General features: G+C 48.0%; 1 protein-coding gene across 2 annotated transcripts in view; it reads right to left on the reverse strand.

Moving 5' to 3' along the window:
* The window catches only part of SLC38A10 (solute carrier family 38 member 10), a 47,315-nt gene extending 20,248 nt beyond the window's left edge, over window positions 1-27,067 (reverse strand). For both annotated transcript variants that reach the window (XM_084648555.1, XM_084648554.1), the window contains exons 1-10: window positions 26,788-27,067; window positions 24,468-24,585; window positions 20,536-20,581; window positions 17,530-17,623; window positions 16,010-16,153; window positions 13,539-13,663; window positions 9,534-9,636; window positions 8,293-8,475; window positions 6,182-6,293; window positions 5,523-5,629 (exon numbers count right to left, since the gene is read on the reverse strand). In XM_084648555.1, the coding sequence (XP_084504681.1) occupies window positions 5,523-5,629; window positions 6,182-6,293; window positions 8,293-8,475; window positions 9,534-9,636; window positions 13,539-13,663; window positions 16,010-16,153; window positions 17,530-17,623; window positions 20,536-20,581; window positions 24,468-24,585; window positions 26,788-26,892 (1,137 nt within the window). In that variant the 5' untranslated portion in view covers window positions 26,893-27,067. The remainder of the gene's footprint in view (window positions 1-5,522; window positions 5,630-6,181; window positions 6,294-8,292; window positions 8,476-9,533; window positions 9,637-13,538; window positions 13,664-16,009; window positions 16,154-17,529; window positions 17,624-20,535; window positions 20,582-24,467; window positions 24,586-26,787) is intronic.
* Between the last annotated feature and the right edge of the window lie 466 nt (window positions 27,068-27,533).

Genomic DNA, 27,533 nt, shown 5'->3' on the forward strand with positions numbered 1-27,533 from the left:
AAACAGCACTGGAGGCAGGACGAGGAAAACGAGATTATGAACAGGTGCTGACCTAGCCCAGCCAGATGACAGACAGTTAAATACATTTCAAAGTAAGAATATAAAATAAATATCGTCAGTCTTTAGCAGGCTTCTACGTAGCTGTTCCCAGGTGGCAGTTACTCAGAGGCATCTTGGTAGAGGTAGGTCTTTTGGAAGGGATTTGAAGGGAGGGAAGAAGCTTTGCAGATTAGTTTGAGGAAGACGGTTCAAACATATGAGAAAGCATGAAGGTGCTTGTGGGTGAAGAGGGCAAACCAGTGATGGAGGCTGGCATCATCTGTGGAACAGAGGGGGTGAGACACGACAGTGTGCTACAAAGGGCATCAGGAGAGTGGGAGGGCTAAGATACCAGGAGTCTTAGAGGTGATGGGGTGGAGAAGAAAGAGCGCGCAGAGGGACTCAGAGCTGTGGGGTGACGTGGGGCCAGGGAGACGGTTGTTGGAAATGTAACTTGGGAGGGCACATCAAGAGAGGAGGAGGTTGCAGTAGACCAGACAGGAGATGCAGCAGCTCTGGACAGTGTGAGTGGTGCGGTCAGACAGGAAAAGCCAGATCTTAGAGACATTATAGAGGAAGCAGCAGCAAGAACTGGTCACTGCCTGGTTGCGTGGGGATAGAAGGGCAGGACATCCTACAATGTTGTGTACGCCAAACACAGAGTCAGCGGGCTTTACCATTTCTGCCCTCGGTTTTCACGTTGTCCGTTTGCTTTCCCCAAAAGCCCCTGCATAAACGCAGCGCTGTGCCTCGGTCTCTGACACCCTGCCTCCAGAAACACAAGAGCGGAAAAGAAGAGCGTTTCTCCAAAAGGCCTCCTGTGGAACCCGCATAGGCCTGAGAGCTCTCTGGGGAAACGAGGCATCGGAAACAGCTGAAAGTTTGAAACCTTTTAAACATACAGCAAATGGTGGTTTTGTTGGTTTAAAAGAAAATTCAATTCCTAGTGGGCAACGTGGGCTGGAACCCGGGAGGTCAATCTCAACCCAGGATTCAATGCCTGGTCCCACGAACACCTTCCACTCTGAGCAACTCTGTGCCTCACAACTTTCACAGGCACTCTGGGTTGTCCATGAACCAACAACAGTGCAGGGAGGGAGACAGACAAGCTTCCCCACCACAGCCTAGCCAATGCCCTGATCACTCCACCCAGCGCTTGAAGGGGGCCAAACTGGACTCCTGGAGGCCACCAGCTGGGCCAAGCTACGCAGCACTTGTTGTGGTGTGCATAGATGAGGGTGTGGGGACTCGAGAGACAGTCAAAGCCCCCACTTGTGTCAGAATCTGAACGCAGGTTCCAAGGCTGGATGGCTAGAGGGCACTAACTAGCCCAAAGAACCATCTCCTGGAGCAAGGGACTAGAGCAAGCAGAAGGGAAGGCTGTGCAGTGAACAGCAAGTGGGGGCCAGATGACAACAACATTTCAGCTTAAGGCCAGGAGGCCAGGTCCGCCACGTGGTACAACTGCCGAACAAAGCTCGTTGGTCAAAGTACGATTAGCCAAGTGGAAGGCAGTGGGGAACGGCTGCTCCAGCTGAGGTCTCTGTCCGGTGAATTGGTCCAGTTGCCTGAAAAGGTTTGGCAGTGCTGCATTAAAACACTTCTTAAAAATTCCCATGGAGCCTCTCATTAATGATCCCCCTCCAGAGGGGCCTGTTTTATAGTTCCCAGAATCAAACATTGTTCCAGGCAACATCACTCAAAGGGTTAATTTTTAAAAACCCCTCATTTGCAAGTGACTACCCATGAAGGTAATGGATCTGACACAGCATTTGCAGTCAGCTAGTCAAACAGCAGAAATGACCTCTCTGGAATGCAAGGGGGAAAGGGAAAAAAAAAAAAAAAAAAAAAAAAAGACATTTATCTCCCTTGTTGGGCTTCCCGTAATGCCAAGAGGATAATTATAAGATCTTAGCAAGATCACTTAAATAAGAATAAAGGAACTCAGCCTGTTCCTGCATCACTGCAGGGTCACGGCGGGGGAACTGCCAGAGATTGACAATGAAGAGCAGAGACCCACATGGATGTTTCTGTGTCACATGACGGCAAAGCCCACATGCGCCCCAAAAAGTCACTTGTATGTGATTTACAAGCCTCCTGCTGGTGTCAGCAAGGCTTTGGGAGCTCAGCCCCTCATTGCCCCACCCTGTCAGTGAGCTTGAATAAACTAGAGGCCCAAAAAGTGGACGCATCTGGTTAGTCACCCTCTTCAGCATCCATTTGTGCAAGCGGATTGTTTTGTACAGAGGAAGGGGCGATGCTTCACCAGCGCTGCTGACCAGCTGACTCGCAGTGCTCTCCTGTCACAGGACATCCGCCAGCAGCAGCTCACCATGAGACTCTGGAGGGAGCACGGGCAAACCTGAGCGGCAGGCATGGCCATGGCCTTGGAAAGATGCACTTGTCCATTAAGGCAAAGTCAAAAGGCCCCACTTCCCATGAGGAGCATTCTAAACATGGGGAGGGATTTACAGTGATGAAGACGACGGGCTTTTGCTTGCTCATGTCACTCAGTGGTGTTAACTCCCCCTTTGTACAGAAGTTAGACAAACCCCCGGTGCTTCCCTCTGGATGTGTTCGAGCCATCGGCAGGAATCTAGAAAGTGCTTTTGCCTGGGGTAATGACTGTAGCAAGCTTTCTAAATCCTTCTCCATTTTGGAACTTGAGCACAGTTAGGAAACACCAAGAGGGGAGAAAGTTAATTGCAATCGGAGTGCCGAGGCGGACTGCAAGATGCCTGCTCGGTCACTGGGTTCTCTACTGAGCTTCATCAAAGACATTAGGCTCTAAGAACAGTAACAAGTGAGCAAGACGACAGGGTTCGGCCACTGCCCTAGCAGGCAGCAGAGCCAAAGAGAGCCACTTTCCATCCCCACTATTCGGTACAGAGAGGGGTCACTAAGCAACCTTGGGTACCCTCTCTGTGGCTCATTTCCCCAAGTCTATCAGACCGGGATGAGAGTGACTTCCTCACCCAGAAGGGGCCTCTCAAACAAACTTATATCAACACAGGGAAGCCAACACCCTCCTGTCAGAAGCTAAACCCTTTGTTTACAGACCTTAATCTGACCTTTAGCAGCCCTCAGCCAAACCTCAGAGTTTGTCCCGAATCTCCCAAATGGCAGCTTTACATACCATCGCCCCATTGCTATTCCATGCCGAGCCGGAGAGCGCCCGGCACCTTACAAGACACTCTTGATGACGCTGACCACAACAAAGGGGACAATTTCCCAATTCATTCACACCTCTGTGAGCCTGGCTTTAAGCTTTTAAACTTCCCCTTGTTGCTGTTACCTGATCATCTTTCCAACACACCAAGCCTTTTAACTAAGCCACCCCTGGAGCTTAATCCAAGCTGCAATTCCCAGACTCTGGCTCGCTGCCAGCTGTTGACTGACCAGCTGTCTGTAATAATTAACAACTCCCTGGCAGAATTAGACACCTTTTGCTGGCCAACAGAAACATCTGGGGATGTGAATGCCCCACCCCCTTGGAAAAGAACTTCTCAACCCTTCATCCAACTCCTCTACTTTCTAGTTTAAATGGTGCCACCTTTTCAGTGTTCAGGCATGTAAAACTCAGCTCCGCCTGACAGGAAGTCCCCCAAACGCTCACGGGCTTCCAGGAGTCTGGGCACGGTAACTAACACAGCCAGAACCCAGTAACAGAGGGCACAGGGAGAGAACTGCCCTCGCTGGGAGAATCACATCATGAGTGTTTTAGACAAAGGAAGATGCCCATAAAGATGGATTTCAAATCTTATAAAAATCAGCAGATCTGGTAACAAGACAAGATGGAAGCATGCATGCAGGGAGGAGGGCAGCAGGTTTAATGGCTGGGGATGGAAACATGTCACATTGGTGCCCCTTCTCCCCCATCATTCTTGCTTATCACCGCAGCATCTGTGGATAGGTTGAGGGAGAGAGCAGAGCTACTTCTAGGGAGGGAGGAAAAAGCCAAAGGAATGTGAAAGAGCAGATACCTCCCTGGAAATGCTGCATGGGAGCTTCATGGAAGAAATAAACGAGTCTTCCGGAAGAGGTGGAGCAAGGAGAGGGTGGGCAGAGAATCCAGCATTCAAGCTGTAGGCCTGGGAGGAGTTCTGCAGCACCATGTTTTTTTCAGCGAGGCACAGATCCCTGCTGGAACGCTTCCAAGAACAAGTCAAAGCAAGTATGCAAACCTGATGGGCAACGGCTCATTCAAGGGTAGGCCGGATGAATCCCCAGCCGCTAGGTAACCTGTTGACCTCATACTCTGTGTAAGCCACTATGCCGTGATGGCAATTTCTGTAAGATACAGCCACCTGCCTTGCTGTTCTCCTGACCACCATTTCAGGCCATGCAGTCTGTGAGCCTCAGTGCTTGGCTGAGAGCAGCCGACAATCCTCTCCAGTCAGCCTGTCCAACAGCTCAGCCCATCCTGAGGGCAGGGTCACTTGTCTCGGAGAAGAGCCCTACTCAGCATGAGTGAAAAGCAACTCTTGAAAGTGCTTTCTGTTCCCCTGAAAATTCAGGCGGGCATTCAGCCCTTTCTTTGGGGTCTCAGGCCAGCCACAGTAGGACCAAAGCATCAAGACTCAGAGTGAGAGCCGGAAAGATGCGTCAGACGATGGAAAAGGAAAGCAATAGGAAAAAAACACTCCGCTTTAAAAGTCTCACGTGTGTTTGCAAACCCATAGGTCATTAAACAGAAAAAGCCATTATTTCTGTAGGACCCACTAAAATGTCTTCTCCCCCCGTGGATTTTGCAGTTAACTAACAAATCTGACTCCCTGTGACTGACAATGCTGGAGCCCCACAGAAGCCTGTTAAAGTTACTGTGAGAGAAAACCAAATCATGTTAATTTCAGCTCTATTGCCAAAAACATCAGAATTTGCAAAACCAAAAGATCAAACCCAGCAAAGAGAGATTTTGTTTCTGTCCCCTAGGAAGCTGATCCAAACTGGAGCAAGGGAAAAGCTAAGTTACCAATAGCCTCTGAATGACCCCGATTTTTCAGAAATCAATTCCTGTAGCAACACCTCTGTGTGTGTGTGTTCCCATTTATTATTATTATTTTGGCTGAAACCAGAAGGCTGAGGGTCAGCAGCAAGGACCCCCCTGCAGAGAAGAGTTGTTTATTTTACCCAGCCCAGATAGACTGAAACTTCAGACCCACTAAGGTTTTATATGCTGCCTGGATTTCTCATTCTGTGGCAATACAGCCTGAGCCCACTGGACTGGGTTTGGTAAACAACATTTCACATGTAAAGTGGCTGCTTCACTTGCTGCTACAGAGACAAAAAGTGCGGGCCTTCCAGTGCTCACTGAGCAAGCAACTCCGCCGCTGGGGAGAGATTCTGGTCCGTGCAGCAGACCACAACAGTTCCCACCTGATGGGGGGCGAGGTTTGACAGATTTCCCCTGCTGCAGTGAAGCCAACCAAGTTCCCAGGCTCTACAGTGCGTGGGGGGAGAAGTCAATTAGCATCAGCACTGACCTGTGAGCAAAGGGCATTCTTGTGGATTTTCTTGTAAATAAGAGCTGGGCAGATAAAACAGATGAGGCTTCCCATTGTAGCACCTGTTAGGCCCAAGACAGTCTCCACTGGCAAGAAAGAGCAAGAACAATAATAAATAAAGGTATGCAAAATCCTTGGAGGAAGGGAAAGAATCTAGGGAGGTTGGCACGGTGCCACTTAGACTGCAGCTCTGAGCAACCCACTAGAATATGAGATGAGCCTCCAGCCATTGGAGAGCTAGAACGGGGGTAAAATTAGTCACTGCAATTTATGCAGCACACAAGTACTTAGTCACCTTCTAATGACTTCAACCAGCTGCAAGTCCCTGATGGGCTTTCCCTCTGCAAGGGCACCTCCTCACCAGTCCCCCTCCCTGCCGATCTCAGTGCATCTGCTCAGTGCTGGAGAGCTAATGACCCCTTCGCAAGCTCAGCTTTCCTGGAGCCGTGTATAGGGAGCATGCAGACCTGGCCAGTGCTAGCTGGACATGCCAGAGTGCAGGGCAAATAGCCACAAATAATGGGTATTCTTGAGAACACAAGATCTAGCGCGGCACAAACAAACTGGTGATGAGGAATGGGGAGAAAAGACAACAACAAGGCATTTCGGTCTCTATTCTATCCCACTTCTGCACTTACCATTTGGGATCATGATGCCTCCAACCATGGTTCCAAACACCACTGCCAGCGTGAGGGCTTTAAATCGAAGGGGTGGCATGTAACCCCCCGCAGCAAAGGTGCCATCTTTTTGCTATTAAAAAAAACAACAAAAATGAGTTAAACCCCTGCTTCGCACCCACAGGTCTCTAAAGCAATTACGCAGCGTGTGCTGCTAGATAAGTCAGACAAGACTTTGCAGCACTAGAATGATGATGGTTTCACCTGCCAATGCGACAGTCTTCCTAGGTACCCAGTAAGAGGGCAATTAGCTGTGGCTGAGCAATTTTAATGTGCAGCTTCAACTCGAGCCTGCACAAGAACAGCCAAAGCTGCTAGTTCACATCCTGTGCGGAACGGAAACGTGACAATGGCGTCTCGGAACATTAGCGCCAAAACCCTCCTCCGCGAGCCTTCCTGCTTTCCAGGCAACACCCAGCAGAGGCAAGTGCCTGAGGAAGTGCTAGTGGAGGTGATGACGTGAGGGCGATGGGGCCCACGGTTCCTAGGGAAGGACGCCAGCTGTTGCTGCAGCTAGTTGCCACCCGATTGCAGATGGGGAGCGGGAAACCGTTCTGCACCACTGGCTTGTAAAACAAGTGGACTCAAAGAAACAAGCTGAATCTGTGGCTCTGCAAACAGTCCAGGGTATTTTTTGGTGCCAGTCCTAGATCACAACAGGCCCCCACAGCTAAAAACACCCCTCCACATCTCCACAGTAGTGTGTGTTCAAAGCACTGTACGAGCATTAACTGAGCCACGTGACCTATCTAGGAGATTGGTGGGTTAGCATTCTCCCCATTGTAGACAACTGCAAAGTGACATGCCCAAAATAATCCAGCCAGTCCTGGGCAGAGTCAGGATTAAACCTCAGAACTTCCCGATTTCCATGGCTTACTGCTCCAGACCATGCTCCTTTCACCAGCTGGGCCACCACCACTCAGAGCATGAGAACGGAGCCAAGGGGCATGATATGGACAGCGGCGGCAGGATCTGGAGCTCTAAATTGCATGCGGTTTATTTCCTGCCCAAGAGGTTTCTCTTTAGCTGACTACACAAAGGTCTCCGAACATTCCCACAATATCTCACTGTTATTTACCGAGTACCAATGGCATGCATAGCGCTGTACAACACACAGAGGAGAACATGTTACCGCCACCAGGGATCAGACTGACTGTGTAGTCACAAAATACACCCCTGGCCGGGAGAAGGCCTGCCTCCAGGAATAGGGAAAGCGCATGAGGGGGTGATGTAGTTTAAGTTGTATTTCTATAGCTGATCATCACTGAACAGTTCTGAGGAAGCAGGACACGGAACGGAAGCATCTGAATGAAGGAGGGGGACATTTGGCCCACGAGAAGGGGAGACTGTTCAGGGCATGATAACTAAAGGTGTAAAGTTGAGCTAAATAAGAGAGCAGGAAGAAGCAGGTGTAAAGATGTCAGGAGGATTCTGTGAACTTGTGCAGAACTTTGAAGATGGGGACCATGAGCTTGAGCTAGGTAAGGATGTGGGCTGGGATTTAGGTCTGAGCAGCAGGAAATAAGGAGCATCCTCTGTTTCTAATGGCTAATTCTTCCTCTCCTACTCTTAAGAGAGAACAACCTCGGCTCTGTTCTGTACAACACTTTGTATAAGGCAGGTGTGCAAACTGCTACTTGAGCAGGGAACAAGCACTGCATTAGACCTCTATTTAGGCGGTGGCACAGCAAATTCTGGGGTTTCAATCCCAGCACCTCTCCTCGTTAAATTATTTTGTGTTCTGCAAGGAGAACAAGACTCCAGAACTGCTGCGTATTAACAACTGCTCAGAACAGTCGTGCTTCCACAGAGCCAGATTTATACATGCAGTGCTGCGATCCTCATGCTGCCCCTATTAGCACACCACAGGCAGTTACAATTTCACTGGAAGCTGCAATACAGTAGATGGGGCTGAGGGTTCATCCACTCTCAATACCAAGTATCTGCAGCTAATCAGAAATACGGTGTCCTCAACCAAGCTGTGCAGTCGACTGGAAAAAATAAAGATGGCCCTTTGAAAAGTGACAGGGTCGATGGTGCAGGGCCAAGAGCAGCCTGCAGGAGGGACTTACCTGCTGCTCAAAGAGAAGGGTGTTCAACGCCTGTCTGCATGGCAGAATCATCATCGGGAACCCAACAGCTACCGACATCATGAATCCCACACGAATCATCTCCGTCACCAGGTTGGAGGGGAAGTTCATGAGCACGTTCCCAGCGATGGCTTCAGTGTAGCTCACGTAACCAAAGAATCCCACCTGTGCAATGGGGAAAGGGAGGGAGTGCTGGTGGCGCACATCTTTTCTGAACATCAGGAGTATCAGTTGGGGGCTCCCACTGGACCCATCCTTATGGCACTGGGGCAACTTGTACGATACCTTGCTGACCAAACCAGGGAGGGCAGAGGGGAGCGACTGCAGGAGTGGCGTGTACTTGAAATTTTTCAGAAAGGAAGCAAAGCCCCACAGCTACTCAGAAAAGTGGGACAGAGCAAAGAACGTCAATTAAAACAGGGCAATGCCCAGCTAAGAAGGGACCCTGGGGCAACTTCCTACAATGCAGATCTTCCAGTCAGCCCAGCCATGATATCTTCTTTAATCAAGCTAGGAGGCTGGAAGAGCTTTCACCTAAGAGCCACTGACACTATGAGCAGGGTATGCATGCGTTTAACTGGGGGACCCCCTGGAATGGGTGATAATGGGAGCTGAGCAGCTGCCTTCCCAGCGCATTATATTGGGCTGAGTTTGCTAGTGGGATTAAGCATTGCAGCTGAGATGGCTGCCGAGGCCCATGAACCTGAGCCCCTCAGTGAGGGAGGCTGTAATACAATCCCATGCAGCCGCCTAGCTCACATGGGAGGCTATTCTTGGGAATTATTAACTGGATTTTATTAACTAGAGTTTTATGAGGCATAACTTCCTTTATAACCTTCCAATTGCAACAGGCTGATAGGCAGCTCTCTCTAAAGACGGCAGCTCATTGGACAGCATCTCCACTTCCATTTGCATGATTGGAAGATGGAGACCCGGCCACTACACATGGAAAAGATGATACTGAAGCCCCCACTCCAGCTCTGCTCAGTGGGACCTATTGTTCCAAAACCCTGGCTCTCTGAACACCTCTGTGCATCCGCAGTGCGGCCCCTTCCATTTTATTTCATTTTCAGCAAAAGAACTCTTCATCCTCTAGAGCAGATAATGCCTGGCCAATCCCAGGACAGCGATGTTCACGACGGCTCCAAAGCTTATCCCAAAAAATCACTTTTTTGGGAGGCAGGGGGAAAAGGGAGGAGAAAGGAAGGGTAGAGGCTTCTCACCGTAACATAGAAGGTGGTGACCACATTCAGAGAGGAGGCAAATATGGAGCTCATTATTTTAACGGACGGTTCATCCAGGCTATCATAGGTCGGTAAGACCTGGCTGCAGAAAAGCAGGTTCACATATTAAGCAATTTCAAGGAAACTTTCCAGAGAGCTGCAAAATCAAATGCATTCCCTAAGTTCTCTTGCTACAGCCCAGCAGAGAAAAATCTCTGACACCTTCCCCCCACAGAGCGTATACACACGGCTAGTCCACAATTTATATTGCTAATGCCAAGAGATTTCAGAACACTCACAATTGTAAGTGTTGTAAAAATATTCACTCTTCCCATCCCCCACCACCACGTGGAGTTAAATGTGTGATGTAAACATCTTGGTTCAAAAGTGTTGCAAAATGAATGACCGTTTGTTCCACTGAAACACCAGTGGCATGGGTCCAGGCAGCACATGGAGATTGTTGTTCTTGGAGCGCTCCGTGCTGATAATTAAAGCAACGCAGTGTTTACAGAATAAAAGCGGGAAGAGGGTTAGAGCATCACACTGTCTGAAAGAAAAGTTAAACAAACAGAACTAAATACAGTGCCTGTCATATTTCAGCACTGCTGCTAGAGCCCAGTTCCGAGAACGCTGGAAGCACCAGTTACACAGGACTGTGGGGTGTTTCTGTACTTGGAAAGCACGTGGAATCCACTTTTTCTGCATCATCAGGTACATATTTTAGCAACTCATTAATCTCTTGTTGCTCTAATCCAAGTGGCCACCTCCTGACTGTGTATTACTGAAGAGAGCAACTACTGAGAGAGCTGGGGGAGGCGGGGTCAGTGAGACGGGCAGGGAGTACCCCCAACTCCAATGGGCATTAAAAGAAAGTGTGTGAAACGGAAGCCACGCTGGGAAAATCTTCAACCTTTTGTGCACCAAAATGTTCTGCCCAAAGGAAACTGGGCTGTCCCTTTAAACTGCAAATTGAGAAGCATGCAGGAGACCATATGTACAGCACTGTGACAATCATATATTTATAGGGACCCAAGAGGTAAATTTTCTCACAGGGTCATGTAGGATTTAAACTTCTTCACCGATCTTGAAATAAAAACCCTTAATATAGAAACTGCCAGACATCATGGACTCTGCTCTGAAATAGCAGCAGGCCCAGCAGGGGGTGGAGTGGAGCAGAGGCAGAGCGCGATGATACCCCTCTCTAGTCCAGGCTCACATTTTGTGGGCACAATAGCAATGCAGGAGAACAGTATTGGGGGGGGTGGGGGGGCGGAAGGGCGCGGGGGGGAAGAAGTGCCATGTAAATTCTAGCTGCAACCAATCCTCCTGTGATCGAACAGCAGTGCCCATCTAGTCATCTTGGGTTTCTAGTCACAGCTGCAGAGTCCCTCAAATCCAGACCACATGCCCCCGTGCCTCCCTGCCAGTCAAAATCCCGTCTGGGTGGAGCAAGCGTCTGACATGCACACAGCAAGAAGCATGTCCTGGCATGCTTGGGTTTTATTTTTAAACCAGAACGGTTGTGCGGAAGGCCAATGAAAGACCAGAAGCCTTCTCCTGACAAATGCTGCATATGCCATTAGTTTAGGCACCTTCACATCACTTGTGATCAAGTAAATGTAATGTCTCAGCTTGAATTTGAGAAAGATATTCAGACCACATGCCCTTTACAGTTCTTGTATTCCTGAGATGAGAACAAAGAGAGAGGGCACAAGCAAGGCAAGTCTGAGCCGGAGCAAGAGAACCCTGGCTTCGTTTTAGTTCAGTTCTCCAGTTAAACAGTATTTGCATCCCCACTGTAAAGCCCACCTCGGGTACTATTTCTGGGTGCAGATGTTACCCAGCAGTATTTCTAAGTTAGCCAGGGAAGCGCGTGAGCAAAGAGATACCACACAAGAGGGAGAGAAAAGGAGGACTTGTGGCACCTTAGAGACTAACCAATTTATTTGAGCATGAGCTTTCGTGAGCTACAGCTCACTTCATCGGATGCATGCCGTGGAAACTGTAGCAGACTTTATATATACAGTTTCCTGCTACAGTTTCCACGGCATGCATCCGATGAAGTGAGCTGTAGCTCACGAAAGCTCATGCTCAAATAAATTGGTTAGTCTCTAAGGTGCCACAAGTACTCCTTTTCTTTTTGCGAATACAGACTAACACAGCTGTTACTCTAAAAGAGGGAGAGAATGAACGTAGGGTCAGTTTTTGCCTAGACTCAGGGCCTTATCCTGAAAAATGAGTACCCGCAAGCTGCCACTGACCTCACTGCATTGGACCCTGAGCACCCTCCAAACCCATAGCTGCCAATGGATCACATTCTGATTTTGGTGTACTGGTGACATCAGTGGTGTTACACCAGTGCCACAGGGTGCAGGTCATATTAACCCTCAACCCTCCTGTGAGATACAATAAGCCCATTTTACAGATGGGGAAACTGAGGCACACAGGTTACGAGACTTGCCTAAGGTCACATAAGAAAACTGTAGCAGAGCCAATATCAGAGGTTGGGGATTCCTGGTTCCCAGTCCCCCTGATGAATCTGCTAGGCCACACTGCATAATGGTGGAAAGTAGGACACCTCTCTGAGCTCAGCAATGTTAATACACGTTTCAAAGGGCAGGGGAACTGAATCTACAAGTAAAATCATTGAGAATAGTGGTGCACTCTGCTTGTTATGTTGCATTTATGTGTCTGGAGGGAAGGAATCTGATTTTTATGTTAGAATTATGTATTTTTCTAAAGGTGATTGGAAGGTCAGCAAAATTAAACACCCCTAGTCAGAGAATAACATGCTTGTGACATCACGTGGGCTGGAGAGAGCATGTTTTTCTGATGCTTGGGGGGGGGGGGAGGAATATAGGTTTTAGCTGTGGGTTTGGCTTGCCCTTTAAGGGGTATAACAGAATCTATATTTAGATAGATGTATGCACACTCTAGTCCAGACCATATAATTGCGCTGGGTTTCCAACTCCCTACAAATGTGCACTGGTTACAGAGAGGCTACCACAAGAAAAGGACAATTTTCTATTTAAAAAAAACCCTACCGCGGTAAGTAGGTAAAGCTGTAAAAGAACACAACTTCTGTCGCCAATTATAACGGAGACATTAAACAGCAAGACTGGAGCGTGTTCTGCTAGAAACAAAGCTGCCAAGAGAGACGATAAGTGGGAAATGATGATTTGGATCTCACATGTGGGTGTAAACGCAGCAGTATGAACAAATTTTATTTGTCACATTAATTTATTATTGGCATGCTGCGCGTTCGCTGGAACTACAGGGGGGAAGGGCCGGCTCTGCCAGTCTTCCTAACGCTGAAGGTCTTTTTGTGTCCACATTTGGATTTACACATCTATTTTGAGTTGGCTGATGCTTCAACCAGGCATGAATCACTCGCTCTTGTCATTTTGGTGGAGAAGGTAAAGCTGCTGGAATTATGGAAATAATCCGTCTTCAGTACCATGCCTCTGTGCGCCCAAAAACCCAACCCTCATTAAAAGAGGTGGGCAACTGGAAGCAACCATCTGAACTCAACAATTATGCAATTTTCTTTTAAATATTTTCAGCAACATTTGGTGAGGGTCAATGAGGCTGCCCATGTCGATTTTCCAGGGGGCGGGGGAGCTCTGATGGGGGTTAGGATGGAAACAACCAGGTCTCTTTTCCTGATAATAAACCATGATTTTCAAGCAATGGGTCAAATTCATAGTTGGTGTAACTCCAAGGAAGGCAGTGTAAGGCACACCAGGGATTCATCCGACCCAATGCATTTTATGAACAAGTAACTGCTCAAGCACAGTAACTCCTGGGTGTAACATAACTCCCTCCCACGTCAAGGTAACAAGAGAGTTACAACTGAACGAGATGCTGTACTTCAGTGGGCTGTAAAACATTGTGATTAAACTACAAGAGGGAGCCAGGCGGCAGCTTTCCCATTCAGATCCTTGGGACCCTTTGCCCTCACAAAACTCACTCCACACCACAATTGCTAGAACGGCAGGTACTTACGACTGACAGGCAAAAGACATGCCGAAGATAGGAATGCAGCGAAAAATGCCCTCCCAGCGCGTGTAACTGACCCGCTTCAGCCACTGCCCACCAAAGAGGCCATGTTTGAAAGATGAGAGCACAATCTGTAGCCAAAGGAAAAAAAGAGATTAAGAGCCAAACAGCAGAGATGCCGACCCAGACCTGAGGGGAGTGAGCACGCTGCCAGGAACATTGCCAAGGCAGCAGTGGAGGGCAGGAATAAGGCAGCTCTATCAGGAGGATGAAAAGGCTTTGAGTAACTTCCCCTGCAGCTCACAGCTGGATATCTGTTCCTCAGATTTCCCAGTCTCAGCCCCTCACCCTCAACACAGGTTAGTCAACCTTCCCGCTACTCTGATCTGTACGGGTCACCCCTGGCTGCCAAGCAGATAAAGGTATTTTAAAAGGCATATCCCATTCCCTGGTTGATGCCATCCTGCTAGCGGGCACCATGACCTCTCCCAACCCCACTCCCACCCCCACACACCAGAGTTAGAACAGTTTGTGAGGGACACGCTCAGATAATCAGATTGCTCCTGAGCAGTCATTTGCTTGGGGCCACAGAAACCGGAAGTAGCAGACACAGGAGAATTTTACTTATGGATGACAGGCAACGGTGCACTCGGATGAGATAAGACACCTGCATACTGCCCAACCAAGCCCCCTTGACAATGCAAGCGCTCTGAAGAGCGGGGCCAATGTCAAGGATGTAAGCAGAGGCCCCAGAGATGGGTTACGAGAGCTATTCTCTCATGGACAAGGGAACTGATGGGCATTAAGTTGCACAGGAAACAGAAGGTAAATATAGCCAAATGCCCATTTATAATCTAGTCTGAATAGGTTTGACGCTCCGAGAGATTCTGTCAGTGTTGCCAACTTTAATGACATGTGGTGCTTTTCTTAATGTCCCAGCTCCTGGCATCACGACTGTCACGATCACAGCTTTCGTTTCGAGCTGTCGCGCCTACAGAGAATAGCTTGAGGCAACCAAAGCGCATCCTAGGAGCTCAGAAACCGGGGCCAGACAAAAAGAACTCAGGATCTATTTCTTAAAGTCTGAGGCTGTTCTGGGGGCCTGACATGATTTTCAACGCTTGGAGCTAGCAGTACCGCTGTCCATCCAGAGAATGAAAGTCTCCACTGCCCGTCAATGGAGTCATTTGGTGAGTTTCCCAGATTATAAGGCTTGAAGGAACACTGTGATCATCCTGTCTGACCTCCTGTATAAGACACACCACAGAATCTCCCGCAAACAGTCCCTGGAGCAGATCTTTCAGGAAAACATCCCATCTTGACCTAAAAATTACAAGTGATGGAGAATCCACCATAGACCTTGGTAACCTGTTCAAGTGGTTAGTTACCCTCAATGTTAAAAACACTTTGCCTTATTTCCGGTCTGAATTTGTCTAGCTCAATTTCCGACCACTATACCTTTGCCTGCTAGACTGAAAAGAGTCAGTTTTTTGTTCCCCATCTAGGTGCGCATGGACTGGGATCAAGTTCCCCCTTAACCTTCTCTTTGTTAAGCTAAATAGATGGAGCTCCTTGAGTTTATCATTATAAAGCATATTTTTCCAATGCTCTAATCATTCTCGTAGCTCTTCTCTGAAGCTTCTTCCATATATCAACATCCTCCTCTAGGCCGAGTACAATTTAGTAAGCTACGGAAACTCATCAGTGCCTCCTACTTAACCAAATTGGCTGGTACCAGTTTCCTCCAGATGAAGCTTTTTCATAAGGCCTAAAAACAAAAATTTTTCCTGCACCACCTCTGTGTTCATGAGGTCTTCACTGCATAAGCAATTTAAAGTGCTACCATTTAGGAAGAAAAACGCTTATTGGCTCAATGACATTTACCACCGATACAAAAATTGCAAGCAGTGTAAAAACTTGTGTCCTTAAAAATAATCATTTTTCTCCCTAAAGATCAAGGTTTTATGAGTTTTAAGGAAAAAAGCTATTACATTCCAGAATTCATTTTGCAGCCGTGTATGTCTTCCGCCATCTCCTGTCCCTAAATGTGATCAGAAATTCAGAATGCTATAAGCTGCACAGTATTCGTAAGCACACAGTGAAATGCAGGCCACAATCTGGTTAAGCTGCCACAATGTATTGACTTCACAGTGATTGACAGATATGCTAGCCAATTCCTATATAATATGGCTGTATATTCTTATTTCCATGTGGATAGGCATGTGGGCATCAGAGCAACAATTATCCCATATGGAGTCAGCAATATTTAACAGAAAAAGAGTACTGTATTTCAAACTTGGATCCCAAACCTGGATGCTCTTCCCGGTGGGCAACCCCTGTGACCACGAAGATCCCCACTGGGCTGCTGTGCAGGGGTCCCTCCCACATGGAAGAGCTGGCAGGATCAGGATCTCTTTCAGATGAATTAACCACCATCTCTCTCCCCACGAAACAGTCTTCCAGCCATTGATACTCACCACAAACATAAACACAGTGTAAAAGATCAGCGCCATAGCACTGAATGACTGTATGGAAGCCATCATGTTCCTCTGGAGACTCAACGGAAGGACGATGCACAGGGAGACAGCAAACAGCAAGATAATCCGGAAGCTGCCGGTTACCTAAAAAAGGACCATCATAAGGAACAGAAGTACAGAGCATGCAGAGATCTCCCAGTTTTATTAACTGGAACTCATGGACCCGTATCGACAAAAATAGTGTATTGTCCCCAAGAAGGAGACACAAAGCGAACAGCAAAGACTAGGAATCTGAGGTTACATGCTCCTGACCTTAAGAAAAGCTTTGGCGATAGAGAGCATGCTATTTCCTCAGCAAGGTCTGTGATTAACCTAGGCAGTCACTGGGTGCCACTGTTGCTCAATATAGCACATGACAGACCCACTCTAAAGCAGATTTGTTGGGGGTTTAAACAATAATCCAAACACAGACTATTTGAATATTTTGTATGCACTTCCAGCAACTAAATGAAAATTAACCTTGCGTCAAAAAAAAAAAAAAAAAAAAAGGGGAGGGGGGGAAGCATAGAAATGGAAGTCTTGAAAATTCTGATCCAGAAAATTAATCAGAAACTCATATTGGTATTTATTATAGCAGAACACTCTGAAATGCCTGGAAATATTTAATAACTAATTTGGCTGCAGCCACAATGCATCTTTTTAACTTCACAGTTCCTTAATCAAAGCTTAACAGCATCAGGCTGGAGCAGATAACAGCCATGCCAAGATCCTTCGACATGTCCATTTCACTTCCCCAGCCTGCCCCATCCCAGCTCCAAAAGCTGCAGATTACTCCTTTGGAGAACTGTGTGCCAGGGAACAGAGTGCCTCTCCCATCAGAGAGGGGGAGAGGCACTCTCAGAAACAGTCTCACCATAAAGTGGGGCGGGGGAGGAGTCACTGGGTGTATTTTAATTTGAAGAGGTGAAGAGATCAGTGGGTGCCTGAGGTATCCCAATCCTTCCTCTTCACACCCCAAAGAACTATAGTTTGGGAGCAGGAGGAGCACTCTGAACTAGAATGGTAAATGGGAATGAAGATTTGGGCAGAAGAATTATGTCTCACTGCTTTTTAGTTTCTGGCTGAGCAAAGGAAGAGGGACAGAACGTACCAACTCGTGCAGAAAATTTACTTGGGATTTGCAGCAGGCCATGTATTTCATGACAGAGACGTATTTTAAAAGAATTATTTTGTTGCACATGGTGTTTCCTATGTCAGGAGTTGTATCCATCCCACTGTCTGACATGCATCAGAACTCCCAGGTGGTGACATGGCAAAGTGCTCTCATGTTCTAGTTCATGACACTTGCCGTTAAGCTTTAAAATGGGAGAATAGTAAGTTTCCTGGATGTACCTTGATGATGATATTAAGGTGGGTTGCTCTCTGCAGCATCATAACACGCATTGCATGATGTACTTATCCAACAATCACAGCATTGTCTCTTTAAACTGTTGGACAAGTACAAGTGATTGTAAGTTTACCTGTAGTCCAAGCAACCGGGCGAAGAAGTTTGATCCCAAGTCACCAATCACAACATAGAAAGCAATGCAGGTTCCCAACATCAGCCCAATCATGCTGGAAAGAAACACACACAAATGAAAAGCTTGAAATCTAAATTCCACTCTGGAGCAGAGAACTCCCTTGGAATGGAGCATTTACCACATACCTGCAAGTAATAATGGCTGTATTCCTAGAGGATTAGCATTTTGCAACCCTCACCATGGCTACGTCTACACTGGACTCCTCTTTGGAAAACTTCTCACTGTCACTACCAAAAGTGAAGCTGCACTGGTGGCAGCATTAGTGTAGACCGGACACTGCTGTTTTAACCACTGTATTGTCTGTCCCCAGCTCAGAGGGATCTGGGGGGCACAGTGCTTAAAATACCAGTGGCTACTGATTCTTCACCTGCACCACGGCTCCCATTGCTGATACAACTGATAGCAAATTCAGGCCTACCAAGTGGAGTGAAAGTCCGTTGGAACAGTTTGGGATTCTACTATAAGCAGTTTCAGTACAAGGCTTGTCTACAGTTGGACACGCAGGAAAGCTAAGCCGAATTAGTTAAAGATGTAAATTTAAAGTGGAGTAGTTAAGTGAATTAAGCTAAACCAAAGTAAGGTCTGGTTTACACTTAAAATTTAGATTGATATAGCTACGGTACACCCCTGAGCACAGTAACTATGCCAACCTAACTCCTGGTGTAGATGCAGCGAGGTCCAAGGAAGAATGTTTCTAACCACCATCGCCCAGGGACCTTAGGCGGTGTTCCTACAGCAATGGAAAAACCCCTTCTGTCACTGTGGCTGCGTCTACACTACAGGGTTATGCCAGCATAACTACAAAGCCAAAGCTACATGCTACAGTCCTCATAGTATAGGCATAGTCTAAAGTCACTTTACTTCTGAATGAGAGCATCCACATAGGGGTTTCATATGTTTTAACTAATGCACTTTAACTTGACACCTTTAGTTAATTCAGCTTGGCTTTCCTGAAGGTCTCCATGTAGACAAACCCTACGTTTCGCAAGCCTGTTGCACATCTCTGTGCCCTGCTCAGTGCTGAGAAAACGGCTGGCACTCACTAATAATAAAGAATAACAACGTGGGTTCACCTCCTTCTAGAGACACATGCTACAGCCCTGATCCTGCCACCATATAATCGGTAGTAGGGTTAGTGCAGTGCCTTGTGCTGAGGGGCCCTAGTCGTGGGTCAGGACTCCGTTGTGCTAGGCACTGTACAAACACAAAACAAAAAGCTAGTCCCTGCCCCAAGGAGTTTACCGTATCCAGGCATGCAGAGCCCATCCCTGAGTGGAACCCCAATGGGACTACATACAGAGGGACAGGTCCACCCACATGAATGCCATCCCAGGATCAGGGCGTGTATTTTTCTTATTCCTCCCCCTCCTTTTACAAGCCTGAAAATAAATTCTTTCCCCATCAGTTTTGTCCTTTTCCACTTGACAAACAATGGGATTTCTAGTGCAGCCGAAGCCAACAAAGCTCCATCCAGTTTACTTCCTCCTGTGTGCAAAGTCTTTGCAGAATCGCCAAGGACCCGCAGAGTTCTGCTAACAGCATGTGACTTAGTTTAACTGCTGTTGGGAGCCAAGGATGGGAACTCAGTTTGGGAGTGTCCCTTGAAGAGGACAACTATGCATTTCTTAAACATTGATCACAGTAGTAAGCGTACAGGGAGTATTCGGAGCCCAAAACTAGCCCACTCCGCAATCAGCAGTAATGGACTGTACTTGAAATCTATACTGCAGTACAGGGGTTTGCAGACATTTGCACAGGGCGGACCAGATTTTAATGAGGACACTGTCTCAGGAACCACTTCCCGCTCCCATTCACGGTTGCATGGACCACTTCACCTCCCATTTCTGATCATATAATACCCCTGTGGTAACTATGGCAACTTGTTGCATGGAAAGTAACATTAGAAAAGTACTGTGTGTGTTTTTAGCTCTCTTACAGGGAATAAGGAGGAGGGCCAGAACCATGGCATCAGCCAGACCTCCAAAGATCACCGTGCAAGACCCTCTGCTCTATAGAATGGGCTGCATTGCCACCCCTCGCCTGGAACAGTGACGTAAGGCCAACCAGACTGTTCCATCTCTACTATGTGTCCTTTGCAGCTTCGCAAATAGCATTTTTAAGAACAGAAATGTTATAGTTACAAGAGTCAGAGATCTTGGCCTGTGCGGTCATTAAATGAAATCAGGATTCCAGCCCACTGTCCCCAACAGATACTGTTCCTATTAATTTGCATCTCCAAGAGCTTTACTAAGGCAGCACTCCTACAATGAAAAAAGAAAAGGAGGACTTGTGGCACCTTAGAGACTAACAAATTTGAATTTATTTAAATTTGTTAGTCTCTAAGTGCCACAAAAGCACTCCTTTTCTTTTTGTGGATACAGACTAACACGGCTGCTACTCTGACTCCTACAATGCATTCTAATGCATCAAGGAGAATTAAAGCAGATCAGTGTTACTCCTAGTCTACCGAGGGGGAAACTGAGGCACAAGGCAGGCTAATGGGCAGATTGTCAGAGGTACTAAATGCACCCAACTTCTGTGATTTCAGTGCTATGCTCATCACCTCTGTAAATCACACCCTAAGTGATTTGACCAAGGGTTCATAATAAGTGTAGCAGAACAGGGAACGAAACCCAGGTCTCATGAATCCCAGTCCCTCACTAACTACTAGACAACATTGCCTCTCCCTTCAGAAACAAAGGAATGCACCAACCCAGCTGTCTGAATGAATGTCTTACAAAGCAGACAATGGAAGTGACAGCAGTTTAGCTCACGATCAGCCCAAATTCTAGGTGTCAAGGGTGGCTTTCACAAGAAGAGAAGGCAGGGGGGTAAGAAATAAAGACATGGTGAGGCAGTTGCCCTGTAGGGGGTTTGAAAAAAGCCTTTTATTAACAGATATAAACTAATTAAAATTATTTAGATTTGAAATAAATAGCTCTTTACCTGGTCTCCACCAGCATTTTCCCCGCTTTTCCATAGGCATGAAATGCTAGCAAAGGAGAAAAAACAGCACCGTGAGCCAAGGGAGGGTGCAGCCTGTGACACATACATCGGTTAGAAATTAACAATAATCGCCATGAAGGGCAATTTGACAGGAATCTGCAAGTTGTGCATTTGGGGGCTGGTTTCTGCTTCCCACCCTCCCATCTTCTTTTTTCGGACATGCCATCCGAATATCAAAACCCACATAAGACAAGAACAAAGATGAGGGAAAGCTACAAAGCAGGTTCTTTTTTTACTCTGTTGAGAAAAAAAGCAGCGCTAAGTAGCAGTTACACATGGCAACCATTAGAAGAAGAAAGTCAGCGTGGAGGAGAAAATATGCATGTGTAAGATGTTGTGTGACAAAAAGTTACTACAGTGCAAAATTTCAGGCAAGTTCCCGTTTTTATTTTTTCCTTCCTATTGTAACTGAACCGCCTGATGTTGCTGGATGGGAGATCTGAAATGGTGCCCAGAATGTTCAATTCCATTCCCAGAATACCCAGCATTCACAACCCACACCACAGGGATTTTGCCAAGAGACTTTTTTCCCCCATACTTTGGCCGTAGCTTGTAGCGGAAAATGATCGGTATCCTTTCACTTACTGTGTTTTCTGAAAAGAAAGAGCCAGGAAAGCTCTGCTTATACTTTTGGAGATGACATCTTACTGGGGGATAGGGGCAATTAAGACCTCCAGTTCGAACACAGATCACATTGTTTTTGCATTAGTCCTGGTTAACTAACTCTAGCAGAATCAAGCAAAGAACTGCCTGTTTTTCCCCACTGAGCTTCTCTAGCAGTGGCGGTACAGTCTACGTGCCTGAAGGTAGCCAAGAAATAGTTTGTTCATCTCTGGAAGTGCCTTCTATGACCTTCAATGTTATCGCACATCCGATATTTCCTTGGAACCTCCCTAGTCTGAAAATGAAGGAAATCAACTGGCCACCTCTATAATGGGAAGGAAAGCGTGTGGGAAGACACCACTAGAATAATAAGTTGAAGCTCTCATCCTGCTGAGTAACTCAGAAGGCAGCCAATGCATGGTAAAGAGTAGGGTGAAATCCAGTCTTTGTTAGATTTCTGGGGCTCCTGGGCACCATCTGTCCATGCAGAGAGGTTGCAATATTAAAAAGGGACGAGCAAGCAATACCTCTGGATTTTGTCTTCTCTTTGCGTGAAGCATCCTGGCAAAAAGGGGAAGCAGCTGTTGAGTGGGACAGTTAAGTTGTATGTACCTGAGGACTGGGCATGCAGGAAGACGAGCAACCAGGAAAAGAAAAATCACCTTCCTGGAGATGATTTGTGAAATGACCTGATCTCCACAAAGGATAGCTGCTGTTGCATCACTCCAATAACCCTCTTTTTTACATCACGGAGAAGTGCAGGCACCTCTGGGCAATGACGACGGGCACTGGTGACAGTCTAGGTATGGGATTCTATAAAATGATCAGTGTCCTTGGTTCCTCTGAAATAATGTTTTAATGAGAATGAGTCTTCAGACATGTTATGCCAGATGTCCCCACCTGGGGCTGCTGTGAAAATTGGATCTTTTATCTTCTCAAAGAGGAGATGGACTGTGCAAAATTACTCAGCCAAACCACTCCAGAAATCTCACCAGCTGAGCACAGCTGGATTTGGTCAGTATTTGGAGAGGCTCTTCCACAATAAACCCCAAGGATGCTGCACAGTGACCTTGGTAATTCAGCACATGGCACTCATCTCAATGCCATGCGCCGTGCAGACAAGGTGTGGGTCCGGAGTGCCGGCAGTCTTTAAAGATCCCACAGTACTTTTGGCAGCAGCAAGGAACTGCTTTAACTCTTGTCCTGGTCAAACTCTAGCTGCGATAATTCCATCCCACTTCCTGAATTCCCACTGCAGACTCCCTCGGATACAATATTCACGTCTTAAGATCCTCACGTGTTGTACAACGCTGCTGCGCACTGACAGCTGCTCAATGAGAGCGAAGGGGGACATATCTGTAAAAGCCAGAATACATATCTTCTCTCCGTTGGGAATTGCTGCATAAATTAAGGTGTTTATCCTAGACTGCCATGACCCTGGCTCTTTTGTTACTGCATCTAGTGATCTGAATGTTCTTCCGGAAGGGACTAGCTGGCTGAAGTTAATTTGCAAAACTTTCCTGCATCTTTCAGAGCTGCCAAAGCCTCCCACAGAATCAGCCGCAGGGGCTGCCAGGATCTCTTGCAGATGTACAACGTACAAGCAAACGGTGACAAAGACTGTCTGTGTATAGCCGCTCAACCTTGATGCATTAGGATGCATTGTAGGAGTGCTGCTTTCATTCGCGCTGAGGACGTCTTTCCTCTCAGCGCTGTCCCTCCTCCGGCTGCTTGTGGTGGCACCTCTCCCATGGGGAGGAAAGGAAGGCGCTTCTCTCAGTGCCAGCATTTGTGTGACAGGAGGTGCCAGGAAGTTTGGAAGCATAACTGGCCCTCTGTGTCTTTGAGCTCCTTGGCTTTGGAAAGTGCAGAGGATCTCGTCTTCCTGGGAGACCCTCCAAGGTGAAGGGGGACTCTATGGATTTCAACAAGAGAGAAGCAGCACACAAAGGCTTACTGTAATGAGGAAGGGGGTGGAAGAGGCGCTAGGAGCAGCTGGTACTGGGGACGCTGGGCCGTGTGAGACTCCACCTGAAGGCTCAGCTATAACTGAGCCATCTTTTCAGTACCAGAGGAACCACCTTTGAGACCAAAGAGTTTTCTCATCTTTTCTGCTTTTGGTCGATACATTTTGGCAGAAGCTGCTCTGTGCAGCTAAATGATGGGTCTCAGTCATTTAATGAACTGAAGGGACCCATCTGTCAACAGCACGGACACTGAGCAGACTGCATATTGCTTTCAAATCTTTCATAGACAGCGAGAGCAGCCAATTCTCTCCACTGACTCCCAAGAGAAGTTACACTGAAGGCAACTAAGCAATTGGGGACACAAAGGATGGGCTTAAGGTCACAGGAAGGCAGAGGAAGGGACTTGCAGCTATGAGACTCTTCCATCTCCATCACCTGCAGGAAGAAATCCCACCACAGCAAAGGTGAAGACTGAAAAAGCATAGGGAAGGATTTCTAACCCCTGGGGCAGCAGCTCAAATAGGCCCCATGAGGGGCTATTCCGCCTGGATCTCCATGGTTTCCCAGGAAGAGAATGCTTTCAATCAGCAACTCTTAATTGTATGTGTTGATCAAGAGGATTCAAACTCCCGAGGCCAGACCCAAACATCTCCTCCCCGCAATATCCTTGGGAATCAGAGAAGAGGTCATAAATAGATGCCAAGACTGGTGCCAATGCCAAGTAGACAAACTATAAGGAAGAGGGATGGTGAACTCTGCCAAAAACCCACACATGAATCTTGTTCATGTTTTCATTTTCTTAGCCACTTGGAACTTTGTGCACAGTTTCCTCTCACCTCCCCCTTGCTCTGCCATAAGCACTCAGACAGTTGAGATTCAGGAAGCCTATGCTCTATGCCAGGCACTCAACTGGCAGAACCCAATGTCCTCGGCAGCACACTGGGTGGGGAAGCTAGTGGGTTTCATACAGAGACCTATAATTTACAGCAGACACCCACTACGCCAGCTCCTGAGAGCTTGTGTTTTGATCATTCAGCACCGCAGCGCCTCCTCCTGCACTGCCGAGTCAAAACAACTCTGTGCCTATTAACTTCACAATCAAAGGGAGAATTAAACCCTCAGATTACTCTGGCGACAAGAAGCAGGAGGAAGGCATAAACAAGGAAGGCAGAACACAGTAAAAACTATGCCAAAAACAATGTTAATAATTCAGCACTATTAGTATGAAAGTTGTAAATGTAAAGGTCAGAGTAAAACTGCGGTTTAAAAAAAAAGCAAAGCCTCCGAGCTGAAGATCCTCACCAAGTCCTGCGTAAGTCCTGCGCTTGCTAAGAGTGGCCGATTTCACCAGGAACATACAGGACTGATGAGTCATCCAGGAACAGAAAATCAGCAGCACAGCTCCCAGGACAATGCCACACTGCACGGGAAGAAAAAAATAAAAGCACAAGATGGAAAGCAAGACAGGTCTCCTGTGCAACTGTTACTTCACACATTCTTACTGCTCTCCCAGATCACCTACAGGCTCCCTTGCACATTTCCAGCCCCATTTTAGCCCATTAAGGGAGTTCCCCTGCCTTCAACAACAGCCAGCAGAAATGTGACGTATTAGTTCAATTTCACTCACTTGCCCCAGTTTGAGGCAGAGTCGCAGAGCAGCCACCTGGTTCCTAAATGGCTCAGCTGCAACACTTTTGCCTGGAAAAGTGAAACCTGAGCAATTTATGAAATGAAACAGAACTTTCAAGCCATAGCACTGTTTGCGTCCTGCCATCCAGTCAGTTTCAGGGCACATTAAAGCAGTGTTCTCTACAGTTCATAACAGAATCATGTAAAGCGGGTAGTTATTCTGTAGATCCAGGAGTTAAAAATCTGTCATAAGACCTATCCGTAAGCACCAGGGGCTGTTCAATACTTTTACAGCACAAATTATGCGCTAGCTATCTACCCTCCCAGCATTGTTTGGCTCGTCTGTTTGCAGACGACACTGTTAATCACTGAACATTTAGGAAAACAAGACGTGACTTTAAACAGGCATGAGTTGTGTCAAATCTCACTGCAGCTACAAACTAGTCTATTTTTTTCAAAGTAGGTGCATCACCGGGGCTTCTGGCAGCCCGTGAACAGGAAAAGCAAGGGCTCATCTCTTTGCATATAGAGCCCATGGCTTGGTGTGCAACGCCTTAAACCCAGCCAGCTTGACAGGCTGCACAGCACTGGTAAGGCTGTAGACGTCCCGATTTTTTATTTGCACTTGGGGAGAAGCTACTGTGTGAAGACCTTGTTCCAAAAGAGAATGTGAGTCGGGCAGATGAGAACATCAATCCCAGTCAGTTGCTGGACCATCCCCTCACTCTGCAAGTGAACTGTATAATGGTCACAACTTCCTGTCACCAGTGGCTTAAACTAGTAAAGAGAAGGTTGAACTACCAGTGCATGCTCACACCTACACTGAGTAAACAGTGACCGGCTGCAGCTCTCAGCATCTCTCCCCCCTCCCTCCGGTTGTGTTTCTTGTTATACCACATGTAAAATCAGATGAAGCTCTTTGCGGTGTGTCTCTCATCAACAGCAGATGGTCCAGTAAAAGCTATTCCCTCCCTTACCTTCTCTCTCTCAATAGCCTGGGACTGACGTGGCTGCAACAACACCGCATAAGATTTTGGGGGCAGGGACCACGCCTTTCTGCCTGTACTGAAAGGTGCCCAGCACACTTGTGGGTATTCTTAAAGTTAGTGATAATATACATCAATTTTTCTACATCTCAAAGGCAAGTAGATACAACAGAATCTATTCCCAGAAAGGAAAAAGCTGAAAACGTAAACTGTATGAAGTTTCTCTGACTCCTCCCACTACCAGTGTTGTGCTTTTCTCACACTACCTGCAAACTAGAACAGCCGCCAGACAAAGGTACATCAGATGTCATCTTCTCTAGGAAGTCACTGCTGACAGCCCACTCCTTTGACAAAATCTGCCAGCAACAATGGCCTCCTGCCAACCTTTATTAACAGTGCTGTACCCCTTCGCACCCAGCTAGTAATATGTTGCTCTTCAAGGCCTTATCTACACTGGCAATATTGGGAAACCTCCTGCCATTGCACCACCTCCGGTGTTACCAACAGCGAGCACCCTGGGAGAGACTGGCTGGGGAAATCGTAACCACAAGTTATCTGTACCTGCTATTAGGTAACATAGTGGTAAGTGGTCAGCAGCAGTGCTCCTGCTGTACCTACACAGAGCTGCACCTAATGCTAATGCAATGACAGGCAATTTCCCCAAATGTATTCGCACTGACGCACTCTTACAGTGCCTTTCACCCAAAGACCTCAGTGCTTTTTACACCCTTCAGTGACTCAGTCTTCACAACCCCATTAAGTATTCTTTCTCTCTCAAAGGCAAGGAAACTGAGGCACAGAGAGACAAAGTGACACGCATCAAATCCATGGCAGAGCTGAGACCTGAATGCAGCAGTTCCGGTTCCCTGCTGTAACCACTAGGTCTGTTCCTACTCTGCCGGGCAGAGAAATGTTTTCCACGTTGCGCGTTCCACCCAAATGCCACGTGTAGGCTTCTGGTGCCACCTCCAGCGCGCCCCCGCCCCCCCCCCCGAGCCTGCACTCACCTGCTTGAAGCAGAAGGGCATGGTGAGCACGCTCACCCCCACGATGCTATTCACAATGTTCATGATCAGGCCCCAGTTGGACCCTGCAGCTGCAGAGGACGCCATGGCGAGTGGGGCTGGGAGCCCCAGCAGGACGATGAACCTGGACCACCCGGGGTGGGAGGGACCGGGGAACCCCGCGGGAGGGGAAAGGAGGCGTGAGGATGGGCTCCCCGAGAGAGGGTGGGACTGCTCCGGGGTGGGGAGGCCTGAGATGGGGGGGAGTCACGGCAAGCGATGGAGGGGGGCAGATTCTGGGAGGGGGGGCAGGACAAGCGATGGGGGGGCAGACCCCAGGGGGGGCAGGACAAGCGATGGGGGGGCAGACCCCGGGGGGGGCAGGGAAAGCGATGGGGGGGCAGACCCCGGGGGAGGCAGGACAAGCGATGGGGGGGCAGATCCCGGGACGGGGGGGCAGGGCAAGCGGGGGGGGGCAGATCCTGGGGGCAGCGCTCTGCTCCCCAGCGAGGGCGGGGGCCCTGGGTTCAGGTGGGGGGCGGAGTCTCGCTGGGCCCGCCTCCCCCCGCGGTTCGGCCCATGCTCCCCGGGCGGGCAGATCGGCTCCCTCCGCGCGGGCCGCTCTCGGCACTGCAGCGCCGAGCCCGGCCCAGCCGCCCGCCACTTCCGGGTTCTGCTCCGCTGGCGCTTCCGGGAAGCGCGGGGCCGCACCAGCGAGACGGGAGGAGAGAGCGGGCCCCGCGGAAGCC

Source organism: Lepidochelys olivacea (genome assembly GCF_965140295.1).
Source record: "Lepidochelys olivacea isolate rLepOli2 genome assembly, chromosome: 14".
In the NCBI taxonomy this organism is placed as follows: Eukaryota; Metazoa; Chordata; order Testudines; family Cheloniidae; genus Lepidochelys; species Lepidochelys olivacea.